Consider the following 25,680-nt stretch of genomic DNA (forward strand, 5'->3'; position numbering starts at 1 on the left):
TTAAAAAGATGAGAGGCGTCTGTAATTTACATCATAGGTAGACCTCAACTATGGGAGACGAACTGAGAAAAAAAAATCCAGAAAATCACATTGTCTGTTTTTTTATCATTTTATTTGCATATTATGGTGGAAAATAAGTATTTGGTCAGAAACAAAATTTCATCTCAATACTTCGTAATATATCCTTTGTTGGCAATGACAGAGGTCAAACGTTTTCTGTAAGTCTTCACAAGGTTGCCACACACTGTTGTTGGTATGTTGGCCCATTCCTCCATGCAGATCTCCTCTAGAGCAGTGATGTTTTTGGCTTTTCGCTTGGCAACACAGACTTTCAACTCCCTCCAAAGGTTTTCTATAGGGTTGAGATCTGGAGACTGGCTAGGCCACTCCAGGACCTTGAAATGCTTCTTACGAAGCCACTCCTTCGTTGCCCTGGCGGTGTGCTTTGGATCATTGTCATGTTGAAAGACCCAGCCACGTTTCATCTTCAATGCCCTTGCAGATGGAAGGAGGTTTGCACTCAAAATCTCACGATACATGGCCCCATTCATTCTTTCATGTACCCGGATCAGTCGTCCTGGCCCCTTTGCAGAGAAACAGCCCCAAAGCATGATGTTTCCACCACCATGCTTTACAGTAGGTATGGTGTTTGATGGATGCAACTCAGTATTCTTTTTCCTCCAAACACGACAAGTTGTGTTTCTACCAAACAGTTCCAGTTTGGTTTCATCAGACCATAGGACATTCTCCCAAAACTCCTCTGGATCATCCAAATGCTGTCTAGCAAACTTCAGACGTGCCCGGACATGTACTGGCTTAAGCAGTGGGACACGTCTGGCACTGCAGGATCTGAGTCCATGGTGGCGTAGTGTGTTATTTATGGTAGGCCTTGTTACATTGGTCCAAGCTCTCTGCAGTTCATTCAATAGGTCCCCCCGCGTGATTCTGGGATTTTTGCTCACCGTTCTTGTGATCATTCTGACCCCACGGGGTGGGATTTTGCGTGGAGCCCCAGATCGAGGGAGATTATCAGTGGTCTTGAATGTCTTCCATTTTCTAATTATTGCTCCCACTGTTGATTTCTTCACTCCAAGCTGGTTGGCTATTGCAGATTCAGTCTTCCCAGCCTGGTGCAGGGCTACAATTTTGTTTCTGGTGTCCTTTGACAGCTCTTTGGTCTTCACCATAGTGGAGTTTGGAGTCAGACTGTTTGAGGGTGTGCACAGGTGTCTTTTTATACCGATAACAAGTTTAAACAGGTGCCATTACTACAGGTAATGAGTGGAGGAAAGAGGAGACTCTTAAAGAAGAAGTTACAGGTCTGTGAGAGCCAGAAATCTTGATTGTTTGTTTCTGACCAAATACTTATTTTCCACCATAATATGCAAATAAAATGATAAAAAAACAGACAATGTGATTTTCTGGATTTTTTTTTCTCAGTTTGTCTCCCATAGTTGAGGTCTACCTATGATGTAAATTACAGACGCCTCTCATCTTTTTAAGTGGTGGAACTTGCACTATTGCTGACTGACTAAATACTTTTTTGCCCCACTGTATATCCTCCCCTTGATACTGCTGAACACATTATATGGATACACAGGCTGTTGATGAGGGCACTTGTCAGACAATTCGGGATTTTGGTAATAGTATCTGATATGCGTAAATTAAGCCTGTGGTTTGTAGATCACCTCGTCCTTTTACCATAAAGCAGTCTCTCTAGCTGAGGGTATTCACCTACAAGGCAAAGAGGGTCCATGCAGAACCTATGTAATACCATCTCCTGCCGCTAGATGTCACTATTACCCCTCCGTTAACAATGAAATTCACTACCAACTACTACCGCTAGATGGCAACAGTGCCCCAGTATATTATAGACAGCTTGCCACCAGTAACATGGCGCCGTGTCCCGGAACGTCGGCACGTTCCTCTACAATCTCGCGTCTTTTTCTCTGGTCCCATAGCAGCATGACAACACACTGACGTTCCCATAGCAGCCGCAGTACACAGACAACAGGAGCCAGGGCGACCATCAGCATGAGCGTCCGCACCTTCAACCCCTCAGTGCGGGTCGGGAATTGGAATGAGGACGTGTCCCTGGACGAGGTGAGGGGCGATGACTGGTGTATTTGTACCAACATGGATGATTAGATGTGCTGGGTACCACTGATCCTGAGCGTAATGTATGCAGCACCAATGCGGAGCAGTCTCCTCACAATACAGTCACCTTCATGTGGCATACACCAGCCACTATTGTCTGTGGGGTGACAGTGGGGATGTGACTAATATGGGGGTGACTGATGTGGGGGTTGGGGTGACTTATGTGGGGAGTAGGGTGGCCCATGTGGTGGGGGTGCGGTGACTGATGTGGGGGGTGCGGTGACTGATGTGGGGGTGCGGTAACTGATGTGGGGGATGGATAACTGATGTGGGGGTGCGGTGACTGATGTGGGGGGTGGATGACTGATGTGGGGGTGCGGTGACTGATGTGGGGGGTGGATGACTGATGTGGGGGTGCGGTGACTGATGTGGGGGGTGGATGACTGATGTGGGGGTGCGGTGACTGATGTGGGGGGTGGATGACTGATGTGGGGGTGCGGTGACTGATGTGGGGGGTGGATGACTGATGTGGGGGTGCGGTGACTGATGTGGGGGTGGGGTCACTGATGTAAGTGGTGGATGACTGATGTGGGGGTGCGGTGACTGATGTGGGGGGTGGATGACTGATGTGGGGGTGCGGTGACTGATGTGGGGGGTGGATGACTGATGTGGGGGTGTGGTGACTGATGTGGGGGGTGGATGACTGATGTGGGGGTGCGGTGACTGATGTGGGTGGTGGATGACTGATGTGGGGGTGCGGTGACTGATGTGGGGGTGCGGTGACTGATGTGGGGGATGGATGACTGATGTGGGGGGTGGATGACTGATGTGGGGGGTGGATGACTGATGTGGGGGTGCGGTGACTGATGGGACCCCTGGTGGTCAGATATCATCAGGGCTGGGACAGGCAGTGCTATAACTATGCGGTGACAGGCTCTCTACATATATTTGGGGATGATTTTTCTGCCAACAGTTAAAAATGAAGATATTATGGTATTGATGCAGCGCCCCAGAGTCCTGGTCGTTGCAGTACTGTGGCTCCACCACTAAGGGGAGCTATGGTGCGTCTGATGGCACTGAAGGAGTTCATCTGATCAGGTATCACAGACACCAATACATTTCACAGCCGGGCCACCAGGGGGAGCTAAGGGTTCTATTCATTAGGCCACTCCCTACACACTGGTAAAACTGGGGGTCAGGCAGGAAGTTAGAGAGAAAGCTGACTGGGTTGGAACCAGGCAACACCTTGTGGCAGAGGGTGTTGTGGGGGAAGATTCGGTAGGGTCCCTGTCAGGGGTGGGATCCTGACAGAGGCCTGGCAACTTGAGCGAACGTAACGGGACCGTGCCTGCTCAGTATAGCGGCGGTGCCCAAGGAGGGATTGGAAGCGAGATAGATTGTGCTGAGTGAGAAACAAGATCAAAGCAACAAGGAGAATACCAGTAGGAGTCGTGCTGTAAGACCGAGGCAACATCCTACTGAGGCGCACAACCGGCGGCCGGAACGCCGAGGGAGTATTACAATATACAGCTTCAGGCAATACTCTAAACCAACGGCAGGACAGTCAGTCAAAGGCGGGCTGTCTCACCTAAATCACCTATGCAGTCTTGGGGGGCAACTTGTGGAGAGGGGCGACTCTAGGGTCCCGGAAGAGCTCCGAGCCTACCCGTCATACTGGTGCCGTCCTAACCGTAACACCAGGGAGGGACGGAGGATTAGCAGAACATCATCTAATCGAGTTGTGAGGGAACTTAAGAAACGGACACAACAGTTGTGGGGACTTTCCGTAAGCACAGCAGGGAAGGACCGCAACACATAGCGCTAGCAGGAAGGCACAGATTTCCACCTGTTAAGAGAACTCTGGAGGAGCCATTGGACCGGCCGGACTTGCGCAGCCTGGTTATCCGGATTCCAGACTGAGGGCTCAGAGATCTTCAGTAAAGAGACTGCAACCTGGTGTCCTCGTTATTTACTGCACCGCACCACTACAGCCTCACCACTACCATCATCCATCATATCTATCACTGTACGCCCCTCAGCAGGGTCACGGACCGGGCCTAGCCACCGTGACAACCCCAGAGCAGAGACTCAGAGGCCCGGTACCGGGTACCCCTCGGCCCTGCAGTAGTGGGGGCGTTACAATTTGGCGTCACGAACAGGATGTACTTAAGCCTGAAGAATCAGGTCATGTGTGCCTTGGAACTGTGATTTACTGTGCTTGGACTGTGCTTTATTGAGAGACTGTGTATTGCTGCTTGCCGCCAGAAGTTCCCGCCAAAAACCGCCGCCATTGCTACACCAAAGAAGAAGGAGGGCGTGCCATGGGAGGAGACTACCAAAGTGGCGCCAGAAGCGGCGACCGCCCCCTGCGCCTCTTGCTGCAAAGCGAAGACCTGCCTCAAAGCAGAGGACCACCCCTTGATTTGCAACGGCGGGAATCGGGTGACGGAGAAGCTCAACCCCGGAGAACTGGCGGAGCCAGGTGCATGCACTGCCACCGACTATCAGACAGCGATGATGAACAGCAAGTGCCTGAACGAGGAAGGAGCAATCCCGGCTTGCCCTCATCCACCAGAGGCAGACCCACGTCCACCGCAGCGGCAGGACCTGACTTCCTTGGAGCCGGCAGCGGAGCTGAGCCTACCCATCCCGACCTCGGAGCTGGCGGAGGAGGAACCGTGGAGGGCGGAGCCGCATCCGGAGACCGCATTGGAGGAGCCGCGGTCCGGGCTGCGGCCGACTCCAGCGTCCTCGTTAGTGGACCGGATCGACATCGGTGGAATCACATCAGGCGCAGGTATAGAAGACGCCCCTGCTCCCCCGCTCGATCCCGCTCCCGCGACCGACCCTCACCCCAGTAAAAGCCGCTTCCTCTCGGCAGAGCTAGTGGTGTTACCTCCCGACGCAATGGGGAAGCTGGTACCACCGCTGCCAACCAGGATGGGAGAACCCATAGACGTGGGCCCAGATGGGGTGATTCTCCAGTGGGACACCCCCCGGATTGGGCCGGATGGAGCTCGGGAGGAAGGGTTCACCCTTGCTGTGCTTACCTGGGAACAATACAAACAATGCTTGATTCTACATTGGAAAAGACAAAAAGAGGCAGAGCTGACTGACCCACCGAGGGTACAACAATCGCCTCTTGCATGTGATAATAAGGACATGGTAAAGCGGGGAACTGTATTGGCCTTCCACCCGAAGAGGGGATGGGGCTCCATACAGGAACCGGGGCTACTAACTGACGTCTTCGTTACCAGTTGCAACGTGAAGACTCTCTGCTGCGGCCGAGGTGGTGATCCATTGCAAAAGGGGGATCAGGTGACTTACACCCGTCATCGGAATGCATACGGATGGTACGCCCGGAACGTGCGCCGCTGTGAACTTGGGAGAGTGTCATCTGTTACTTCAACCATGATGGAACCAGACGTGACAGATCTTACCAATATTGCCACCGTACGGCTCATTGCAGCGACTGAGCTGGCGGCTAGAGTCCGCCTTCAGGTCCAGACATCAGGTGGTCTGACTGCACCAGGGAAATCCACCAGTGACACTGGTGCGGCATCAGCTGTTGACCAAGGTTTCGAAGCCTGCACAGTCGGAAGGTGTCCACTTTCGGCTGATGTCTTGCGATTTACTATGAGGATAAACCTCGGGGAACCGAAGATTGTAAATAGTTGACTGCTTGCCTTTCTATGTGTCTTTCTGCTGCTTTAAACCCGACTAGGGTTAAACTTTTAAAGGGATCCCTTTGTTTACCCGGGATCCCTTCTTTTGCTTTTTGCTTTTGTTTCCTGTTTATTCGTCATTGAAAGAACTGCTGCAATCATGAACAGTGCATGATACAAACTGCTTGTAAATAGTTTGCACCTTCTTAAAGGTGCTTCCTACTGGTTTTACTTAACAAGAGACTCTTTGCGAAGATACCGCACCGGAGCCTTTGCTGAGTACGGACTGGTAGCTTGAGAAGATATGCTACCTCCTGAAGACTTGGTCCCCTCTTAAAGGGGATGTTCGCTTGTTGAACTTAAAGGGTGATATTGCTTTAAGATAGATGGAAAGCAATGATGCCTTGACAAAATAAAATGATGATGATGCTTACATGTAAAAGTTATATGTATCCAGCTAGTTGATTGTAAGAAATGTTTGATAATGTTGATAAAAACATGAGGACAGACAGTGAACCCGTAAGGGGTTAGTGGTGAGTCCTCTTGGGAGCCATACAGAGATGGCTCATTGATCCTAAACTGAAAGTAATGTTATGTTCTATACTGTGTATAGTAGTTGAAAAGGCAGTAGGCCCGGGCTGAAAGGGGCGGTCCTGCACAGAAAGGAGAGGCAGAAGGTCTGGTGCCGTTAGGACAGGCGGTCCTGCAGACTTAAAGAAGGAGAATGTAAAGTTAAATTGCCTTATAATGTGATTATAAGAAGGTCTTTAGTGGATTCAGAGTGTACGTCCTTGAAGGCAATGTTAAATTATGGTTCAAGAATTTGTACTAAGTAGAATACCCGGTTGGGTAAGAAAAGTTACTTATAGCATGTTGCTATGATATTTAACCATGTTTGTAACGTTCAAGTGTCCTTACCTCCCATAAAGGGAAGCTCTGTTTAAATATGCTTATTGTTATTGCACTCAACAAATTGTATGTCTTTTTGCTAACCTGTATTGTTGTTTTCTTCCCAGTCCCGGAGTACTGGATTTAACCGGGGGGGAGTGCAGCGCCCCAGAGTCCTGGTCGTTGCAGTACTGTGGCTCCGCCACTAAGGGGAGCTATGGTACGTCTGATGGCACTGAAGGAGTTCATCTGATCAGGTATCACAGACACCAATACATTTCACAGCCGGGCCACCAGGGGGAGCTAAGGGTTCTATTCATTAGGCCACTCCCTACACACTGGTAAAACTGGGGGTCAGGCAGGAAGTTAGAGAGAAAGCTGACTGGGTTGGAACCAGGCAACACCTTGTGGCAGAGGGTGTTGTGGGGGAAGATTCGGTAGGGTCCCTGTCAGGGGTGGGATCCTGACAGAGGCCTGGCAACTTGAGCGAACGTAACGGGACCGTGCCTGCTCAGTATAGCGGCGGTGCCCAAGGAGGGATTGGAAGCGAGATAGATTGTGCTGAGTGAGAAACGAGATCAAAGCAACAAGGAGAATACCAGTAGGAGTCGTGCTGTAAGACCGAGGCAACATCCTACTGAGGCGCACAACCGGCGGCCGGAACGCCGAGGGAGTATTACAATATACAGCTTCAGGCAATACTCTAAACCAATGGCAGGACAGTCAGTCAAAGGCGGGCTGTCTCATCTAAATCACCTATGCAGTCTTGGGGGGCAACTTGTGGAGAGGGGCGACTCTAGGGTCCCGGAAGAGCTCCGAGCCTACCCGTCATACTGGTGCCGTCCTAACCGTAACACCAGGGAGGGACGGAGGATTAGCAGAACATCATCTAATCGAGTTGTGAGGGAACTTAAGAAACGGACACAACAGTTGTGGGGACTTTCCGTAAGCACAGCAGGGAAGGACCGCAACACATAGCGCTAGCAGGAAGGCACAGATTTCCACCTGTTAAGAGAACTCTGGAGGTGCCATCGGACCGGCCGGACTTGCGCAGCCTGGTTATCCGGATTCCAGACTGAGGGCTCAGAGATCTTCAGTAAAGAGGTAAAGAGACTGCAACCTGGTGTCCTCGTTATTTACTGCACCGCACCACTACAGCCTCACCACCACCATCATCCATCATATCTATCACTGTACGCCCCTCAGCAGGGTCACGGACCGGGGCCTAGCCACCGTGACAACCCCAGAGCAGAGACTCAGAGGCCCGGTACCGGGTACCCCTCGGCCCTGCGGTAGTGGGGGCGCTACATTGACACAATGGAAGAGAAAGTGTATTCTGCCCAGGATAGGATTTATTTACCAGAGCACAGACAACCTTCCACATCCTCTATGCATCAGGGCGGTGGTTCCTAACCTTTGTTACCATGAGAGCCACATCCGGCCCCGCACCCCACACAGTAGTGACACTCAGAGCCCACATTACCAATAAAATGACAGCCAACGCTTCCCCACAAAATGCACCCCACCCTGAGGATGTGTACCTTCTGTATAGACAGTGTAACTGCGTCCTGGGGGTCCCACCTTACCCCCCTTCAGTACTGACACATCAGGCATTCCCACCATACTAATGCATCCAGATTAATGCACCTCCTCTGCTGACAGTGTGAAAAATCCAACATTTCGGATTTTTATTTTTAATAAAGATTGTGATTTGGGAACAAAAAAAACATTGAAAACATTGTTTTAAAAAAATACGGTACTCCTAACAAAAACCTGATTTAAACAGTAGGTCGTTTTCTATGAAAGACACGTAACGTTTTGCTGGTTGTATTCATAATAGTCACAAATTGTTCATGTGCATTTAGTAAGTGCATGTATCACATTAATACGTATGTGCTGGCACCATAGTCATCGTTTTGTGAGCAGCATTTTCCACCAGGCTCCAGTCCCAGCTTCCTTTGGATCTTCCAGGACATGCTGAGACACTGTGAGCTGGAGGTGGAGGGTAGGATGAGCATTTCGCCCACCCTTGTGACACTTCAGGGGCATTTCGCCTTTCTCTAGCAAGGGAATTCCCCCAGAGACATTGCACAGCCGTGCGAGACGCTATATAAATGGCTGTTCACACATTGCAAATCCAAAGAACTAGACCCTGATGTTGATATGAGATAGTAGTAAATGTATTTGCAATCCAAAAGTGAGTGTACAACGTTTGGGTCATTGCCTCTGACCTTCATCAGGCGCACCGCACTCTCATCACTGCAGCCATCCTGGGTGCTCCTATAGCATTATATCTCAGGTTCATCCACGTCTCTCTGCAAAATCCATCTTTGTTTCTGATGAAGGTCAGAGCCAGTGACCGAAACGTTGTACACTCACTGTTGGACTACAAATACATTTCTTAATACCTCATATCTATGAGTGCCTAGTTCTTTGGATTAACACTATCCAATGACTCTGACCCTATTAGCCCACCATAACATCTGGACTGCCGTGGTTTAAACGGAAATTGTTCACACATTGCAGAGTCCGTGGCAGAAAATCTCAGCTGAAAAAAATAGCTTCCACTCATCCAAGTGAAATTAGTGCAGATGAATGGAGGCATAGGAATAGGCGGACCTTACTGCTACTAGTAACACAATACAATCGTGCAACAGAGGGAATCTGTCAGCAGGATTTCACACCTGAAACTATTTGTATGTGCATGTTGCCCTTACACACACAAGTCCAGCTATACCTTTACATGGCCAGTCCACTTCTCTTTTACTGAGAAATCATCATTTGAATTGATATGCAAATGAGGCTTAAGGAATATAGTAGATCTGAAGCCTCTGTCACTCCAGCTCTATTACTGCACAACGCCACCTCCTCCAGCTTGACTGTCAGCCTCTGTGCTGTGTGACTTCAGGCAAAAGAGACATCATTCAAGCAGGAAGAGGTGGAGCTGGGTGAGGAATAGAGCTGGAGTGACAGAGGCTTCAGATCTACAGCCTCATTTGCCTTTCAAAGGCTGATTTCCCACTGAAGCAAAAATGGACTGGACATGCAAATGAATTCCTGGACTTGTGTTCGAAAGAGCTACATGCGGATGTAAATATTTTGGGGTGTGAAATCCTGCTGGCAGATCCCCTTTACTATGTCTCATAACATCACTTTACGTGCATGTGATCTAAAGAGTGGAGCGGAATGCAGCGCCATCTAAATCTAGCAATGCAGATATACCTAACATTAATCACGTTACCCCTATTTTTTATGCAAAAAAGGGTAAAAGACTATATGGAAATAAGAGAATATTTATAGTCCGCACAACCCAGACGTGCAGCTACAAATTTTCAGCATGATACTGCTCTTGTGTGAAAAAGGCTCAAAGAGCAGTATTGGGCGCAGGCTCCACTTATACCAATCATTGCACTCATGCTTTTTTTTTTTTAAAGAACAATATTCTATGCTCTTCTTTCATGAGGATGCTAATTACCTTTTCGAATAAAGACTTGTTATTGATTTTACACTATAATAATAATAATCTTTATTTATATAGCGCCAACATATTCCGCAGCGCTTTACAGTTTAACAGCTTCAAACACAACAGTCATAAGTAACAATGTTAACAATAAAATAATTAAAGCAAAATAAGACGACCCTGCTCGTGAGAGCTTACAATCTACAATGAGGTGGGGAGATACAAAGTACAGGTGTGTATTTACAATGATGTATTTACAATGATGGTCCGGCCATCTTCAGGGATTGGGGGATAGATGGAGATAGCGAATGAGCTACACACACACTCAATGATTTGGCTATTGTGATTTATAGAGAATCATGCCATATAGTTGGTGAGGAACATCTTAGAATATGAGAACATCTGGAACACCAATAATAGAAAGAATGCAAATCATAAAAATCACATTTAAACTGTTTATTAATGTATACAAAAACACAGTTATAGTAAAAAAATGGAAAGAATGAGACACCACATTTCCTGCGAAACGCGCGTTGGGTGCAGTGGGCCTCTTTTCTCTACCTTGTCTTACTCTTGGAGACATGCGCTTATTTATTGTGGACGGTTGCCATATGGCTTTGATATAGATGGAGGTGCTCTTTTGGGAGGCTTACTTTGATAGATATGTTTGTTTGCCTTACTTCCTAAATCATCCGCCTGTCTCTACCTTTCTGCTATTCACAATTAGGTATATCTCTTTTTGAAATATAATATATCACCTATTCGCCAAGGTTCCCACTGGATTAATTTTTTGCTCTTTGATGTCCCCCGTCTTTTATCCATTACCTATGGTGTTTCATTCGTTACATGTTTTTTGTATACATTAGTACAAATCTAAGTGTGATTTTAATGGCATGCATTCTTTATATTATTGGTGTTCTTGATGTCTAATGCATATACGCCTTACTGTATGGATTGTATGTATAGGTGTTTATCAGAAAAACTGACCCATGTACAGTTGCAATCCTACATCTACCCTAATGGCTGCTGCCTCATTAGAAGAACCGCCTGGTCAAAGCATTTATATAAAAGTCAGTTGTCTGTGACACCATTCAGACTGTGATAGTATTGAGCGTCCCTAATCTCGCTTTTTTTCCTCTCTTTGATACAGTTACACGCAATATTTTGGACCTTTTTTGTTCTGTTGATTGTAAAATTGCACGTTGCAGCTTCTTTTTTATGTGCATTTATTGAGCATGCTCTGGAACATTAAATCGGGGGTAACAAGGACCCTCGCAGACTATGCTATATAGGGGGCCACCTCAAATAAACTACCGTATGTATTGTCGTAAGTGTTGTTTCTTTATAAGGCCCTAGGCATTCATCCAGACTGTGGCCAGTGTCACATTGCCACTGTTTCATGAGCATATAGTTTAGATCTCCAATATGGACCATCCCACATGAATGTATAAATCCCATGATGATGGACTGTAGGGGAACGACCGATACCCCTGTAGCTGCGGTCTTTTACATCTATAATGTTAGACTGAATCTTAAAAAAAGGTAACTCATCTTAATGCTGAGCACTACTGTATGTGCTCACATTTTAGACTATGTCTGATAAATAATGACAGCTATAAATTGTGTTTTTCTCATGTAGGATCTTTTAAAAGATTTCTTAGATAAAAGAGAAAAAGGAGAACTCCTAATACAGAAATCAAGCAATCTTAAGAAAAATCTTTTAAAAAAGGTAAGAAATGGATATAGAGCATGTTTATGTGTTTGCTATAAATAATTAGGCCCCGTTCACTCCAGGAGTGAAATGTAAAGGAAAAGCCTAGGAGAAACATTCCATGTCTTCCATGTTTGGACTTATATTTGATTACATTAATAAAGAAGCTTTCCCATCAAAATTGTTATATTTTTATTATGTTGAAGTCATCATATTATATGACACTGTGCATTTACAATTGCACATTTTGTCTTTCTACCCAGATAATTCTGTCTTCCATTAGGTCTATGACATCACGTGATTAAAAACTGACTCACTGAATCCTTCTAAGCTCTATGTAGAAACAGGAGGTCAATTTTCACTGTATAAGTCATAAATCACTGCAAGAGTCACTGGCAGGGGAGTTGAAGGGAGCAGCTTGGGCAGGAGTTAAATAGGGGATGGATTTCTGCAAGGACAAGAGGCTTCCTGTTTCTACATAGATAAGGAAAGAGAAGCTTTATCTGGGTAGAAAGGCAAAATGAGCAATTGTAAGTACACAGTGCTGTATAATATGATGACTGCAATATATTAAGGGGATAAAACTTTGATAGGAGAAGTGCTTCCTTACGGCTATGTTTCCACTATGAAGTAAATAAGAACTTGACACTGAAAAATTGCAGTGAGACAATATTTTATTGGCAATCCTTATAGTTGTTAACATTTTGGTCCAGTAATTGGACCTTCAGCAGAACTGATTGCTGTTTGCTGTTCACACGTTCAGTATTTTACCTCAGTATTTGTAAGTCAAAACCTGGAGTGGAACAGTCAGAGGAAAAGTATAATAGAAACACGTCACCACGTACGTATTTATCACCCACTGCTGGTTTTGGCTTACAAATACGAAGGTAAAACACTGACCAAATACTGAACGTTTGAATGTGGCATCAGTGTATTTAACATTATTTCATCTGTTATGCCATGTTCACAAGTTCAGTATTTGGTCAGTATTTTACCTCAGTATATGTAAATGCCAAAACCAGGAGTGGATGATAGATGCAGAAGTGGTGACGTTTTTCTATTATACTTTTCCTCTGACTGTTCCAATCCAGGTTTTGACTTACAAATACTGAGGTAAAATACTGAACGTGTGCACGTGGCATCAGTGTATTTATCAATATTTCATCTGTTAGGCCATGTTCACCTGTTCAGTATTTGGTGAGTTTTTTACCTCAGTATCTGTAAGCCAAAACCAGGAGTGGGTGATAAATACAGGAGTGGTGACGTGTTTCTATTATACTTTTCCTCTGATTGTTCCCTCCTGGTTTTGGCTTACAAATACTGAGGTAAAATACTGACCAAATACTGAACATATGAACGTAGCCTTAACCCCGTCCAGACATAGGACATTGGGTGCGGGTGTATGGAGCTGGCTCATGTGCTAAGGCCTCATTAGATGTCCGTGAATAATGTACATGTTGTTATTTTCACTGATAGAACACGTATCCAGTAAAGTCTATAGTGCTGTAAGCCACATGTCCATTTTTTTTGTTGTGGACTGTGTTGATTGGAGTCATGAATCAAAATATCTCCATTGTGGATAGGTCAGAGATATTTTTTTAAGTCTAGGGCACTTATTAGGTGAGGCAAGCTCTAGAAATCAGGCTGGAATATTGTAAAGATACAAAAGAGCTGGAGATTTGGCACAAAAATGAAGTTAAATAGAAGATATAAAGTGTATACATATACACTGTAATAAAACATACCAGTCAACAGTAGAAAGTACACATCAGCCTACCCCTCAGATTCTGACGCATTACTACCCTACTTCATCTGGGGGCCAAAGGATGGTCATGACAGCTGGGGACATACCGAAAGACCCTGCTGAAGCCATCTTTGTACCACATGTAGTCCAGATGTCTGGCTCCCATAGCTTACTAAATTAGCCCCATTGTGTCACAGAATACTGTTTTGTGTCATAACATTACAACTGTGTATTTTGTGTCACAAATGGCTACAAAATTGGACTTGTAGAATGTTTAATGCACAAATTATTGAAATCAGTAGAGGAAAAAAAATTTGTAAAATATTTTATGACGATAAATAGCATTTTATGTTGAGGTTACTACAGTGTATTCTTTGTCAGAAAATATTGTGTTTTTTTTTATCCCACTACAAAAGCCAAATCTGCTTTATAAATGGTTACAAAATAATATTTTTTATCACTAAAGAGTATGAGGATAAGAAGCATGAAGTGCTGCAGGCATGCCACGTCTAATAAGTAACTAGATGGAAAATGTCTGTTGTTTTTGCTTGTCTTTTCTGCTCATTTTCTATTTTGTAGCCGATTATAATTAATAGTCGTCTACTTCCCGAACAGGAAAGCTTTGCTTGATATCGGTGCTGTGTAGATAAAGCCCAATATTAGCCAATGCTCCACCATTTGTCATTCAAGGTATGAACAAGATTGACGTTGGTCTTCGTTAAAAACATCTGTTATTTTGACCTCTTCATATATGATTTTTTTATGTAGGGTTATGAAAAAATGCCAAAACATTACACCTAAATGAAAAAGGTGCAGTGCAGTTATTTTTATTTTATTTTTTTGCATAAGCAGGATGGCAACGTCCTGGAAAAATGGCATCACAATAGCATGTGTTGTCAAAAAGCTGTAGAAATTTCCCAAAAATCGACTTAAGGCATGCTTGGCCACATATACCTCCTGGCTTTAAAACAGTAGGTGAGGTTATTATTAATATTATTATTATACATTTTTTATAGCACCATTTATTCCATGGCGCTTTACATGTGAAAAAGGGGTAAATATAGACAAATACAATAAAAATGAATAAAAAACAAGGCACTAACAGGTACAGGAGGAGGGAGGACCCTGCCCGCGAGGGCTCACAGTCTGCAGGGGATGGGTGAGGATACACTAGGAGAGGGTAGAGCTGGTCGTGCAGCGGTTCAGTAGGTTGGGGATCACTGCAGGCTGTAGGCTTGTCGGAAGAGGTGAATCTTCAGGTTCTTTTTGAAGGTTTCTATGGTAGGCGAGAGTCTGATGTGTTGGGGTAGAGTTCCAGAGTATGGGGGAAGCACGGGAGAAGTCTTGGATGAGGTTGTGGGAGGAAGAGATAAGAGGGGAGTAGAGAAGGAGATGTTGTGGGGTAAGTACTGGGAGACCATGTTACAAATGTATGGAGGAGACTGGTTGTGGATGGCTTTGTATGTCATAGTAATGGCTTTGAACTGGAGTCTCTGGATGATAGGAAGCCAGTGAAGGGCTTGGCATAGGAGAGGCTAGGGAATAGCGGGGAGACAGGTAGATTAGTTGGGTAGCAGGGTGTAGGAAGGATTGGAGTGGTGCCAGAGTGCTAGAGGGGAGGCCAGAGAGTGGGAGGTTGCAGTAGTCAAGGCGGGAGATGATAAGGGGCGTGCACTAGTGTTTTTATGGTTTTGTGGTCAAGGAATGCGCGGATCTGGGAAATATTTTTGAGTTTGAGACAACAGGAGGTTGGCCAAAACTGGCATAAAAGCAGCAAAAGCTGCTACGGGTTGAGCAAAAAAGGGACATTTCAAAATGTTTTGTGGCAGAATTGTGGATAAATCACATTACTAATCACATTTTATATGTGTAATGCCGGTGAATACATTTTAGCAATGTCTCTTTGCTTCTGGTCTCCTGATTCAGTCATGAATTTCTCTTCCAATACATCAGGCAGAGCTTTCCGTTTCTAATGACAGACTGCTTCATTTTGGAGATGTGGTCATGCTACTTAATCCAGAAAACAGCGAGCAGTCGCTCAGTAATCCATCTCCAGTACACGGCAACTATACTCTCACCGTAAACCCAGAGGAAAGTGCCATCCATGTGAGGAGCCAGCTGACGGCACCGTGCGGAGTCAGTGCCAGCGGAAATGTGAAACCCTGCGGCAGGAATGCCTTCATTATTACAAGGTTGGCATCTTTCTAATTTACATTAATTATGACCTTCTTCTATCATTTCAATTGTATATAACTACTTATTGTCATGTTTGACATTGTAATGCCAGGGTCACACTTAACGGTCCAAGTCTCCCTGCTGAGAGTCGCACAAGTGTTCTCCGTATGGTCATCTGTGTGTCATGCGTTTACAATGAGATGATGTGATTTTCTTGGACCTATGTATCCGTATGACATCCGTATGACATGCTTATGGCTTTACATTTCTCACTGATTTTCCTCATTAAAATTAATGGCTCAATGGGCTGAAATGAGGAAAATGTGTGCGTATTTCTCGCAAGTCACCCTGATGGTCCGTGTGGTGTCCGAGTTTTTCTCGCACCCATAGGCTTGCATTGGGAGTCTCGGACGATATACGCGCACAGTCGCAGCATGCTGCGATTTTACACGCAAGTCGAATAAACCTGAGAAAAAATACGGTGATGTGAGCTGCCCCATAGATTAACACTGGTCCGAGTGCTGTGCGATGTTTTCTTGAACAGCACTCGTCCGTATTCTACGCTAGTGTGATCCCGGCCTAAAGAAGAGACTATTGGGTTTTATTGAGGTTGTATGCAGAGCCAGTGCTAACTGTATACATATAGTAGAGAAACCTAAAGGGGTATTCTCATCTCCAAGATCCTATCCCAATATGTAGTAGGTGTAATAATAATAATATTAGCAAATACCTCAAATTAGAAATGTAGTATAGATTTGCTATGACACTTATACCCATGTGCAGGGTATTGCGGTAGCTTAGGTATCCATGGTTACGACCACCAACAACTAACTAACTGTCACTATACGAGTGGCTGTAACCATGAATAATACCTAAGCTACTGCATTGCTCTGTACATGGGGTAAGCAACATAGCGAATCAGAAGAACTATACTGCATTGCTAATTGGAGGTATTTTCTAATATCATTAATATTACACTACTACATTTTGGGATAAGATCTTGGAGATGGGAATAAGCCTTTAATCTCATGGACCTCACTGTGAAATCTCCAACGGGCCTCTAATTATCACAGGTCTTAAATCAAAGGGACCTTTTAGGCTCCCTAAGCCCCTGGGACAAGGAGTGACTGCAACCCCTGGACCCACTGTAGTTGCACCCGCATGTAGTATGCATGACAATACATAAAGACTATAGATAGAGTCTTGTGGAGTGTAATTTGAGTGTTGTTCTTATTAAGACTATTATCAAACATTTTGGCCCATTTTATAGAATGTGGGCCCTGGACTACAAGCAGATAGATCTTACCATTGTAGGGCAGAGTAGGACCAGAGAAGACTGCAACTGCGGTTTTACCCTCAATATTTCTCAGTGTTGACACAGAGGGGCGCTCAGTCCTGAGTCTGGGGTTCCCCAAGCCCCATGCAATTGCCTTGTTTGTTGCCCCTCATATCTAGCCGGGTCTGTGCCACCTGCTTGCTTGGTTCTTCTTTAGTATATCAGCCAGCAGGCAAAGGGTATCTCTTCTAATCCGTAATTACTCATATACAGAACCCAGTAAAAGCGAAGCTCGCTGTAAAAGTACTCTATAAAGTTTATCATTGGGTTCTGTAATGTGGCTGAGTACATATTTGTATTGTGTGACAGTGTCGATGGTAGTGAACCTGGAGAACCTTTGTGCTATGGACAGAATTTTGCCTTGAGGACAGCAGAAGAATTCATGGGCCATGTAAGTGATTCCAGTGATATCTGATGCCGTCTTAGCCCTGCTGGATCAATATTAATGTAATAAATCATCACCATATATTGTATTATTGTATCAGTACAAATTTGAATCTGTCACATGGTAGACATTATTGAATAGATCATTTAGATCTAATGAAGCTGGTGTGCTTACTTTGAAAATTTAGGTTTGAATGGCTGTATAATCCCATTTTCCCCAACAACTGTTAGAATAAATATTCTACGAGTCCTGTTTATTTGAATATCAGGAATTCACAGCCAATTTTATACAGATTTTCAAAGTAAGTATACCAGCCTCATCAGGTCTTAAATCTATTTAATAATATCTGCAATTTGTATTGTGAAATCTGTTGACAGATCTGCCTTACGTCATTAAGGGACAAGCTATATAGCCACTAATACAGCTGCCATGGGTTGTCACCTGACTTTCTTGCAGATCTCTCTAGCAGTATATATCACTGCACATTTAAGATCCCACCACTATCCTGCCATTTTATGCTGTACATGGTGAGGGAGGTTGTTTTGGTAGTCTTCAGCTAATTAAATAATGTACATTATATATTAGCAGAACATCACAATGAATCATATTTGTGTCCACCTATTAGTAATCCGCCATGTTTCTTTTTGCCAGTTATATCTGACAAGTGACCGTAAATCCTTTGTGAAGAGCAGTAAGAAGTCTTATTTGCAAGATGTCAGTCTGACGGACCAGCACTCATATGAGACCTGCTGGCAGGTTGTGTACTTGGACCCGCAGCTCAGGCTAGAACACGAAGGGCTGCCTGCTCTGGTATGTGTACAAATCCTCCTTTATATTTGTTACCGCACTACATCAGGATATGCCAAATCATTGGCATGTGGCCACTTTAGTAACCAACAGCACCATTGTGCCACATGAGACCCTTGTTTTTTATTTGCAGGATGAGCTGTAGCTCAGTGCGATCATTAGAAATCACCAGAAGAGGGTGCACTATAGTCATGAAAATAAAATATCTTACACATTCCAGATGAATATAATTAATATTATAATCGTTTTTATTAGCAGCAGACATACAGTTAGGTCCAGAAATATTTGGACAGAGACAACATTTTTCTCATTTTGGTTATAGACATTACCACAATTTAATTTTAAACAAAACAATTCAGATGCAGTTGAAGTTCAGACTTTCAGCTTTCATTTGAGGGTATCTACATTAAAATTGGATGAAGGGTTTAGGAGTTTCAGCTCCTTAACCTGTGCCACCCTGTTTTTTTTAAGGGACCAAAAGTAATTGGACAATTGACTCCAAGGCTATTTCATGGACAGGTGTGGGCAATCCCTTCATTATGTCATTCTCAACTAAGCAGATAAAAGGCCTGGAGTTGATTTGAGGTGTGGTGCTTGCATTTGGAAGGTTTTCCTATGAAGTAAACATGCGGTCAAAAGTGCTCTCCATGAAGGTGAAACAAGCCATTCTTAAGCTGTGAAAACAGAGAAAAAACCCATCCAAGAAATTGCTACAATATTCGGAGTGGCAAAATGTACAGTTTGGTACATCCTGAGAAGGAAGGAAAGCACTGGTGAACTCATGAATGCCAATAGACCTGGGCGCCCACGGAAGACAACAGTGGTGGGTGATCGCAGAATAACCTCCATGGTGAAGAGAAACCCCTTCACAACAGCCAACCAAGTGAAGAACACTCTCCCGGAGGTAGGCGCATCAATATCCAAATCTACTATAAAGAGAAGACGGCATGAAAGTAAATACAGAGGGTTCACTGCACGGTGCAAGCCACTCATAAGTGTCAAGAATAAAAAGGCTAGACTGGACTTGGCTAAAAAACAGCTAAAAAAGCCAGCACAGTTCTGGAAGAACATTCTTTGGACAGATGAAACCAAGATCAACCTCTACCAGAATGATGGAAAGAGAAAAGTATGGCGAAGGCTTGGTACAGCTCATGATCCAAAGCATACCACATCATCTGTAAAACACGGCGGAGGCAGTGTGATGGCTTGGGCATGCATGGCTGCCAGTGGCACTGGGTCACTAGTGTTTATTGATGATGTGACACAGGACAGAAGCAGCCGAATGAATTCTGAGGTATTCAGAGCCATACTGTGTGCTCAGATCCAGCCAAATGCAGCAAAACTGATTGGTCGTCGTTTCATACTACAGATGGACAATGACCAAAACATGAAGCCAAAGCAACCCAGGAGTTTATTAAAGCAAAGAAGTGGAATATTCTTGAATGGCCAAGTCAGTCACCTGATCTCAACCCAATTGAGCATGCATTTCACTTGTTAAAGACTAAACTTCAGACAGAAAGGCCCACAAACAAACAGCAACTGAAAACCACCGCAGTGAAGGCCTGGCAGAGCATCAAAAAGGAGGAAACACAGCGTCTGGTGATGTCCATGAGTTCAAGACTTCAGGCAGTCATTGCCAACAAAGGGTTTTCAACCAAGTACTAGAAATGAACATTTTATTTAAAATTATTGAATCTGTCCAATTACTTTTGGTCCCTTAAAAAAACAGGGTGGCACATGTTAAGGAGCTGAAACTCCTAAACCCTTCATCCAATTTTAATGTGGATACCCTCAAATGAAAGCTGAAAGTCTGAACTTCAACTGCATCTGAATTGTTTTGTTTAAAATTAAATTGTGGTAATGTCTATAACCAAAATGAGAAAAATGTTGTCTCTGTCCAAATATTTCTGGACCTAACTGTATGTTAGCAGTTAAATTATAGTTTTATTTTGGAGTCATAGGGTAAATTCACATTAGACAGATTTATCACACAAATTTCGGCATCTGCCATATCCAACTGAATGAAGCTTGCAGAAATCCACGTGTCTGTTGCAGAAACAACGCATGCACATGTATGTAGGATGGATGTTCAGTTGCAGAGAATTTGACATTGCATTTAAGGTCCCCGTTAAGATTTGATAAAAATTACCTTAACCTATCGATTTCTGCAGGATTGGTTGACCATTTGGGGTATATGGGGACTTCTCAACTGTCCCCCAACAGATTATTTTGGGTAACATACGGATTTGGTGATGGGATTCAATCTCCAGATCCTTTTGTTCGGTGTGGGGATAAGTCGCTGCCTGAAGATTCTGGCAGCAGGTCTCTTATACAGCACATAGGTTTCCTCGTCTGAGTCGGTAGAGATACCTGTCAGTCGAACAAGTGTTTGTCCAGCCAGCAGCTCTCTAATGTCTATGGTCAGGTTTATAGTATTACTATTACGGTACTTTTTAAAATCATTTTCTTTCTTTAACGTTCTGGGTGCACATGAGGTGACAATAGTGTAAGCTTTTATTCTGCACTGAAACTATACAAAGTTATGTCAAAATAATCTGCCATGAGTACTACTAGTGATTAGAGTTGAGCAAATTTTTCAAAATTACCAATATGGCATGAAAATGGCAAATTCAGATTTGGCGACTGATTCCGAACATATCCGCTCAATTCTACTAGTAATAATACCATGGAGCTTCCATCTGCCAGGAGGTAAACAAGCTTGCCTCTCCTACTTCTCCTACTTCTGGGCATACTCCAGTTCCCCGGCGGGTTGCCTCTCTAGGCTCTCTGGTTGCGACAGGTGGGGTGTCGCCTCTAGGGCGCGGTGCTGGCACTAGGCCCCGTCTTGCTTGTGTACTCTGTTCCAGGGGACCTGCCTCAGGGCATGCTGTGGTTGGAAGGCAGGACGCAATTGCTACCAGTGCTGATGCTATTCAGTGGTCCCAGGATGCCAGGTTCCCCAGCATCAGCTGTTCTCAGGAGACATGGGACGCCATGTCTCCTAGCTCAGGTATGTGGTGGTAGGTTCCTTTCTCTCCTCCCTCCTCGTGCCTTCCTCTCTCTCCAGATCGTGGAGATTGGGCGTTACCTTAGCGGTGTCAGGTGATCCATGAGAGGGATATTTAAACCCACCATATCATCTTGCTCACCGCTGATTATTCAGTTGCGCTTCAGTGGTACAGTTGTGGTTCTTTGTTGAGTGTTTCTTTGGTCTGGCTCTGGCTATGGTGCATGGTGCCCTCTGGTTCCTATGTCCTTGTTGTATGCATCCTGACTTTCCACGTTTGTTTGTTAGGTTAGTTTCTGCCGTACCGGTACAGTTTATTGGTGCATTTGACCCAACTGTGGCCAGTGTGCCCAGCCACCCAACTATTGGCACCTGGGAAGGGCTCTGCAAAAGTCTCCCTCTCTTTAGTAGGAGTGGGTGAAGAGTACCCCGGCCCTCAAGGGTGAGCATTAGTGTGAAAGCTTGTGCCGAGTGTGTCTGGCATACTGCCATTGCTGGCCTTCAGTCTGGTCATCTCACTACTACTCGAGTGTCACAGAAGCACAACGCTACCCTATAGCTTAGGAGTTCTCTGGTCAGAGGCAGGATCATGTGAGAGGGGACATTATTTTTAGTCCGTTCTTTTTACCACCATTTTCTGATTGTATAAATTGTATTTTAAAGAGATTTTAGCCTCCTGTTTGCAAAGTAGATGATACATGTCTGATCACTGGGGACTCCACTGCTGACATTCCAATTGATCAGGAGAATCAGGGTCCGAAGCCACCTTTTCCTCAACAATGAATGATCGCAGTGAAGAGAAGATTAGGAGCGGCTGGCATCTGCAGTGCCGTTGATTCTGACGTCTGTGAGACTGAGCGAGATAGCTTAGTACAGCTATAATAGAACAGCCCAGGTCCTATAAATCAGTTCACCACAAATCCAAGATATTTCTCAATGTCAGTAACAATTTCTGAAGCTCAAAATGAAGCTGCAGCCTACAGTCCAGAGAACTGGGCTGTAGGGTGCTGAGTACAATATCTGTTTTTAGCCTTTATCACTGAGCACTTCTGGAATCAGAACAAGTTTACCCGGAGCTTCATGAATTGGGTTTCCATGGCTGAATTTTCCTGGAGGCTCAATCACCAGGTATGATTTGAAGATTGTCAGTAGGAATCCCTAAACAACATATCTCATGGCTGAGTTTTAACACAACAGCATTACAAAATGACAGCACTTTGGCGGACTCTTCATAGACCTAGTCCATAGATTAGCGGGTATGAAAAATATTTTTTAATGAAAGTTCTCTTGGTATTAATTGTTGAATTTGTTGAGGGTTTCGTAGGTCAGAATCCAAGGTGGGCTTGTTTGTTTTATTTTGTATTGTGTTTATACAGAATATGTGTAGTTTTATATAGTGATCATTAAATAAAACTATTTTTTCTGTTTTAGGCAAACAACAAAGTCCTTATAGTTCACAGTAAAACCAATCAGTGCCTGGCTGTCCTTAGGAAGTATACACTATGGTAAGCCACGCAGAACATGGCAGTAATTTGGCCTGAATTTATTATTTCTTTGTTTTCTCCACTTTCATATCATAGAAACACCTGTAACATATACAGTGTATTGGTTTTCTGTACATGTCTCTATGTTTCCTTTGAAAGGCTATAGCTTGCAATTTCTGAATATTGATCATGTCTAATGATGTGTTCTGGTGCTATTTGTAGTATGTGAATAATAAATGATAATATAGTATCTTAGATCGCCATACTATTTGTGCTAGGTATGATTATTTCTTTATCAAACCTATGGCTTTAGTGTATGTGCTCCTTTTGACTCTGGTATAAATACTTCTTATTTCTGTCTAGCTTGTCCAGTGTGAAAACTTAAAGGGAACTTTTCACTCAATTTGTACTACTTAAATCATGGGTAGCATGAATCAGAGCCTATCTGTACAATTGCAGCCAAGAATGCTCTTGCGGATGCTGAGGCGTTTCAGAGAAAGCATAGTTTGAAGAGCGGACTGGATACTGTAGGAAGAAATCTAACTAGTCGGCCACCCATTCAGCTATTCCCTGTACCTCTCTAGTTGATTGACAGGTCTTCCACAGATACACAGGTGGAAGAAACCTGTCAGCCACCTACAGTGGAGTGGGAAGAAACCGATTGGGGACAGTGCTGGACTAGTAAGGCCTCTTCCTTTATCTCTTCCTATAGGCCTCCCGGGGCGGGGGGGGGTTAGCTTCCCACAGTTTGGGCAGCATGTATTGAGTGACCAATTCCCTTTAAAGACTATGGACACTTTTAACATGGAAAACATGATTTTGACATTTTTAGTTTATCTGCAATCTTTATTCCTTTATTTTATCTTAAACTCCCTGGTACACAATTTGTAGCTATGTCCAGGTGTCAGATATTTGTTTAGTTGCAATGTCTCTCCCTGTGTTTATAGGCTGGAAGTCAAGTCTGTGTGTATCCAAGGTGCTGCTTTCTTCTTTTCTTGCTGCATTTTATCTTGTGCTAGACTTTCTTTCCTGCATCCAAACGGCTCCAAAACTCAACTTACCTCTCCATGTGCTTATCTCCTTGTTGATAACCTATTTTCTGTTTTCCATGATACTCTCCACACACTTACCTCTCTGCACTGCAAATCTGTGTACCACTCCCTCCAGTACCACCACCCCCTCCAGACTGCTATCTCTAATGCTGGGAGAAGGGACTGATGAGTAGAAGGAGCTCTTAAGGTACCTACACACTAACCGATTTTGCAACGATAACGATAGCGATCCTTGACGTTGCAGCGTCCTGGATAGCAATATCGTTGTGTTTGACACGCAGCAGCGATCAGGATCCTGCTGTGATATCGCTGGTCATTGCTGAAAGTTCAGAACTTTATTTGGTCGTCAGATCGGTGTGTATCGTTGTGTTTGACAGCCAAAGCAACGATGCCAGCGATGTTTTACAGTGGTAACCAGGGTAAACATCGGGTTACTAAGCGCAGGGCCGCGCTTAGTAACCCGATGTTTACTCTGGTTACCATTGTAAAAGTAAAAAAAACAAACAGTACATACTCACCTTCTGCTGTCTGTCACACGTCCCCCGCCGTCTCCTTCCCGCACTGACTGTGAGTGCCGGCAGTACAGAGCACAGCGGTGACGTCACCACTGTGCTCTGCTTTTACTTTACGGCCGGCACTCACAGTCAGTGCGGGAAGTGGACAGCGGGGGACGTATGACAGACAGCAGAAGGTGAGTATGTACTGTTTGTTTTTTCTACTTTTACGCTGGTAACCAGGGTAAACATCGGGTTACTAAGCGCGGCGCTGCGCTTAGTAACCCGATGTTTACCCTGGTTACCAGGGGACTTCGGCATCGTTGGTCGCTGGAGAGCCGTCTGTGTGACAGCTCTCCAGCGACCACACAGCGACTAAACAGCGACGCTGCAGCGATCGGCATCGTAGTCTGTATCGCTGCAGCGTCGCTTAGTGTGAAGGTACCTTTACCCATTTATATTAGTTTTGCAAAAGTTCTCGAGACCGAAGACTAATTTAGAAAATTTATTTATTTTATTATTATATGATGTATTTATAAAAAAAAATGTACAATAAAACAAATTCATTGTAAAGGTGTGCAGTATGTTGCCTTTAATGCATCAGGTTGCCCACATGCAGAATTGGGCTTAGCTACAGGAAAGTGATGTCTAACCACATGTATTCTGTGTGGGAGACTCTGTATAACTACTAAAAGCATAAATTCTATAGATTTTAGAATCTGGGAAGGTCACGTAAAACACAAGTATGGTAAATGTAACACTAGTCTACTTTTTACCTCTTTAATGCAGTACACCTAATATTTCTTATTATGTATTTTTAAGGACTTTATTTGGTAAGGAATGTGAAATCACTGCACACACACGCCTAAATGGACACAGAGTTGAAGAGAATGAAAATCATTGGATTATTGTTACTGGAAACCCAAGTGATGACACAAACACAATGTTCGACAGGCCTAAACCACCAAGCGAAGGTGTGAGTGGAAGCAAGCATGGCTGTTAAGCTCCAGAACTACCATATTCTTCAGTGGCTTGTAGCTGGTTAACTAGGTACAAGTCTATTTACAATAAAAAAAAGACTAAAAATGATAAAAGTTAATGAATCTTTGTTATTGACCCACCCGTTCCCTGCAAAACTAAACTGCAACTTATAAACTATACATGACATGAGTTCAACAGGAAATGTCCAACCATCCTCCACGCAAATGAAAGACACAGTTTTTTGGGCCATACTAACTGTCACGATTCCACCCCTCATTGTGTCTGAGATGCAGTTACTGATGGCTCTGCCTTTTAATCTGGTACAGAGGCGTGCTAAAGCTGTTAGTATATTAATTGACAGCTCAGTGTCCAGTCTGGTGCAGAGGCGTGCTGA

At 44.3% G+C, this 25,680-nt stretch overlaps 1 protein-coding gene across 2 annotated transcripts in view; it reads left to right on the top strand.

Annotated features, from left to right (window-relative positions):
• Positions 1 to 1,870: 1,870 nt before the first annotated feature.
• CFAP161 (cilia and flagella associated protein 161) overlaps positions 1,871 to 25,680 on the top strand; it is a 106,724-nt gene continuing 82,914 nt past the window's right edge. The window contains exons 1-7 of one of the 2 annotated variants that reach the window (XM_077263514.1): positions 1,871 to 2,103; positions 11,750 to 11,839; positions 15,519 to 15,757; positions 17,386 to 17,467; positions 18,113 to 18,271; positions 22,707 to 22,780; positions 25,128 to 25,429. In XM_077263514.1, the coding sequence (XP_077119629.1) occupies positions 2,035 to 2,103; positions 11,750 to 11,839; positions 15,519 to 15,757; positions 17,386 to 17,467; positions 18,113 to 18,271; positions 22,707 to 22,780; positions 25,128 to 25,308 (894 nt within the window). In that variant the 5' untranslated portion in view covers positions 1,871 to 2,034 and the 3' untranslated portion in view covers positions 25,309 to 25,429. Of the gene's footprint in view, positions 2,104 to 11,749; positions 11,840 to 15,518; positions 15,758 to 17,385; positions 17,468 to 18,112; positions 18,272 to 22,706; positions 22,781 to 25,127; positions 25,430 to 25,680 lie in introns of those variants that run through there. The other variant, XM_077263515.1, reaches the window with a different exon arrangement.

Source organism: Ranitomeya variabilis, chromosome 5, assembly GCF_051348905.1.
Source record: "Ranitomeya variabilis isolate aRanVar5 chromosome 5, aRanVar5.hap1, whole genome shotgun sequence".
Taxonomy (NCBI): domain Eukaryota; kingdom Metazoa; phylum Chordata; class Amphibia; order Anura; family Dendrobatidae; genus Ranitomeya; species Ranitomeya variabilis.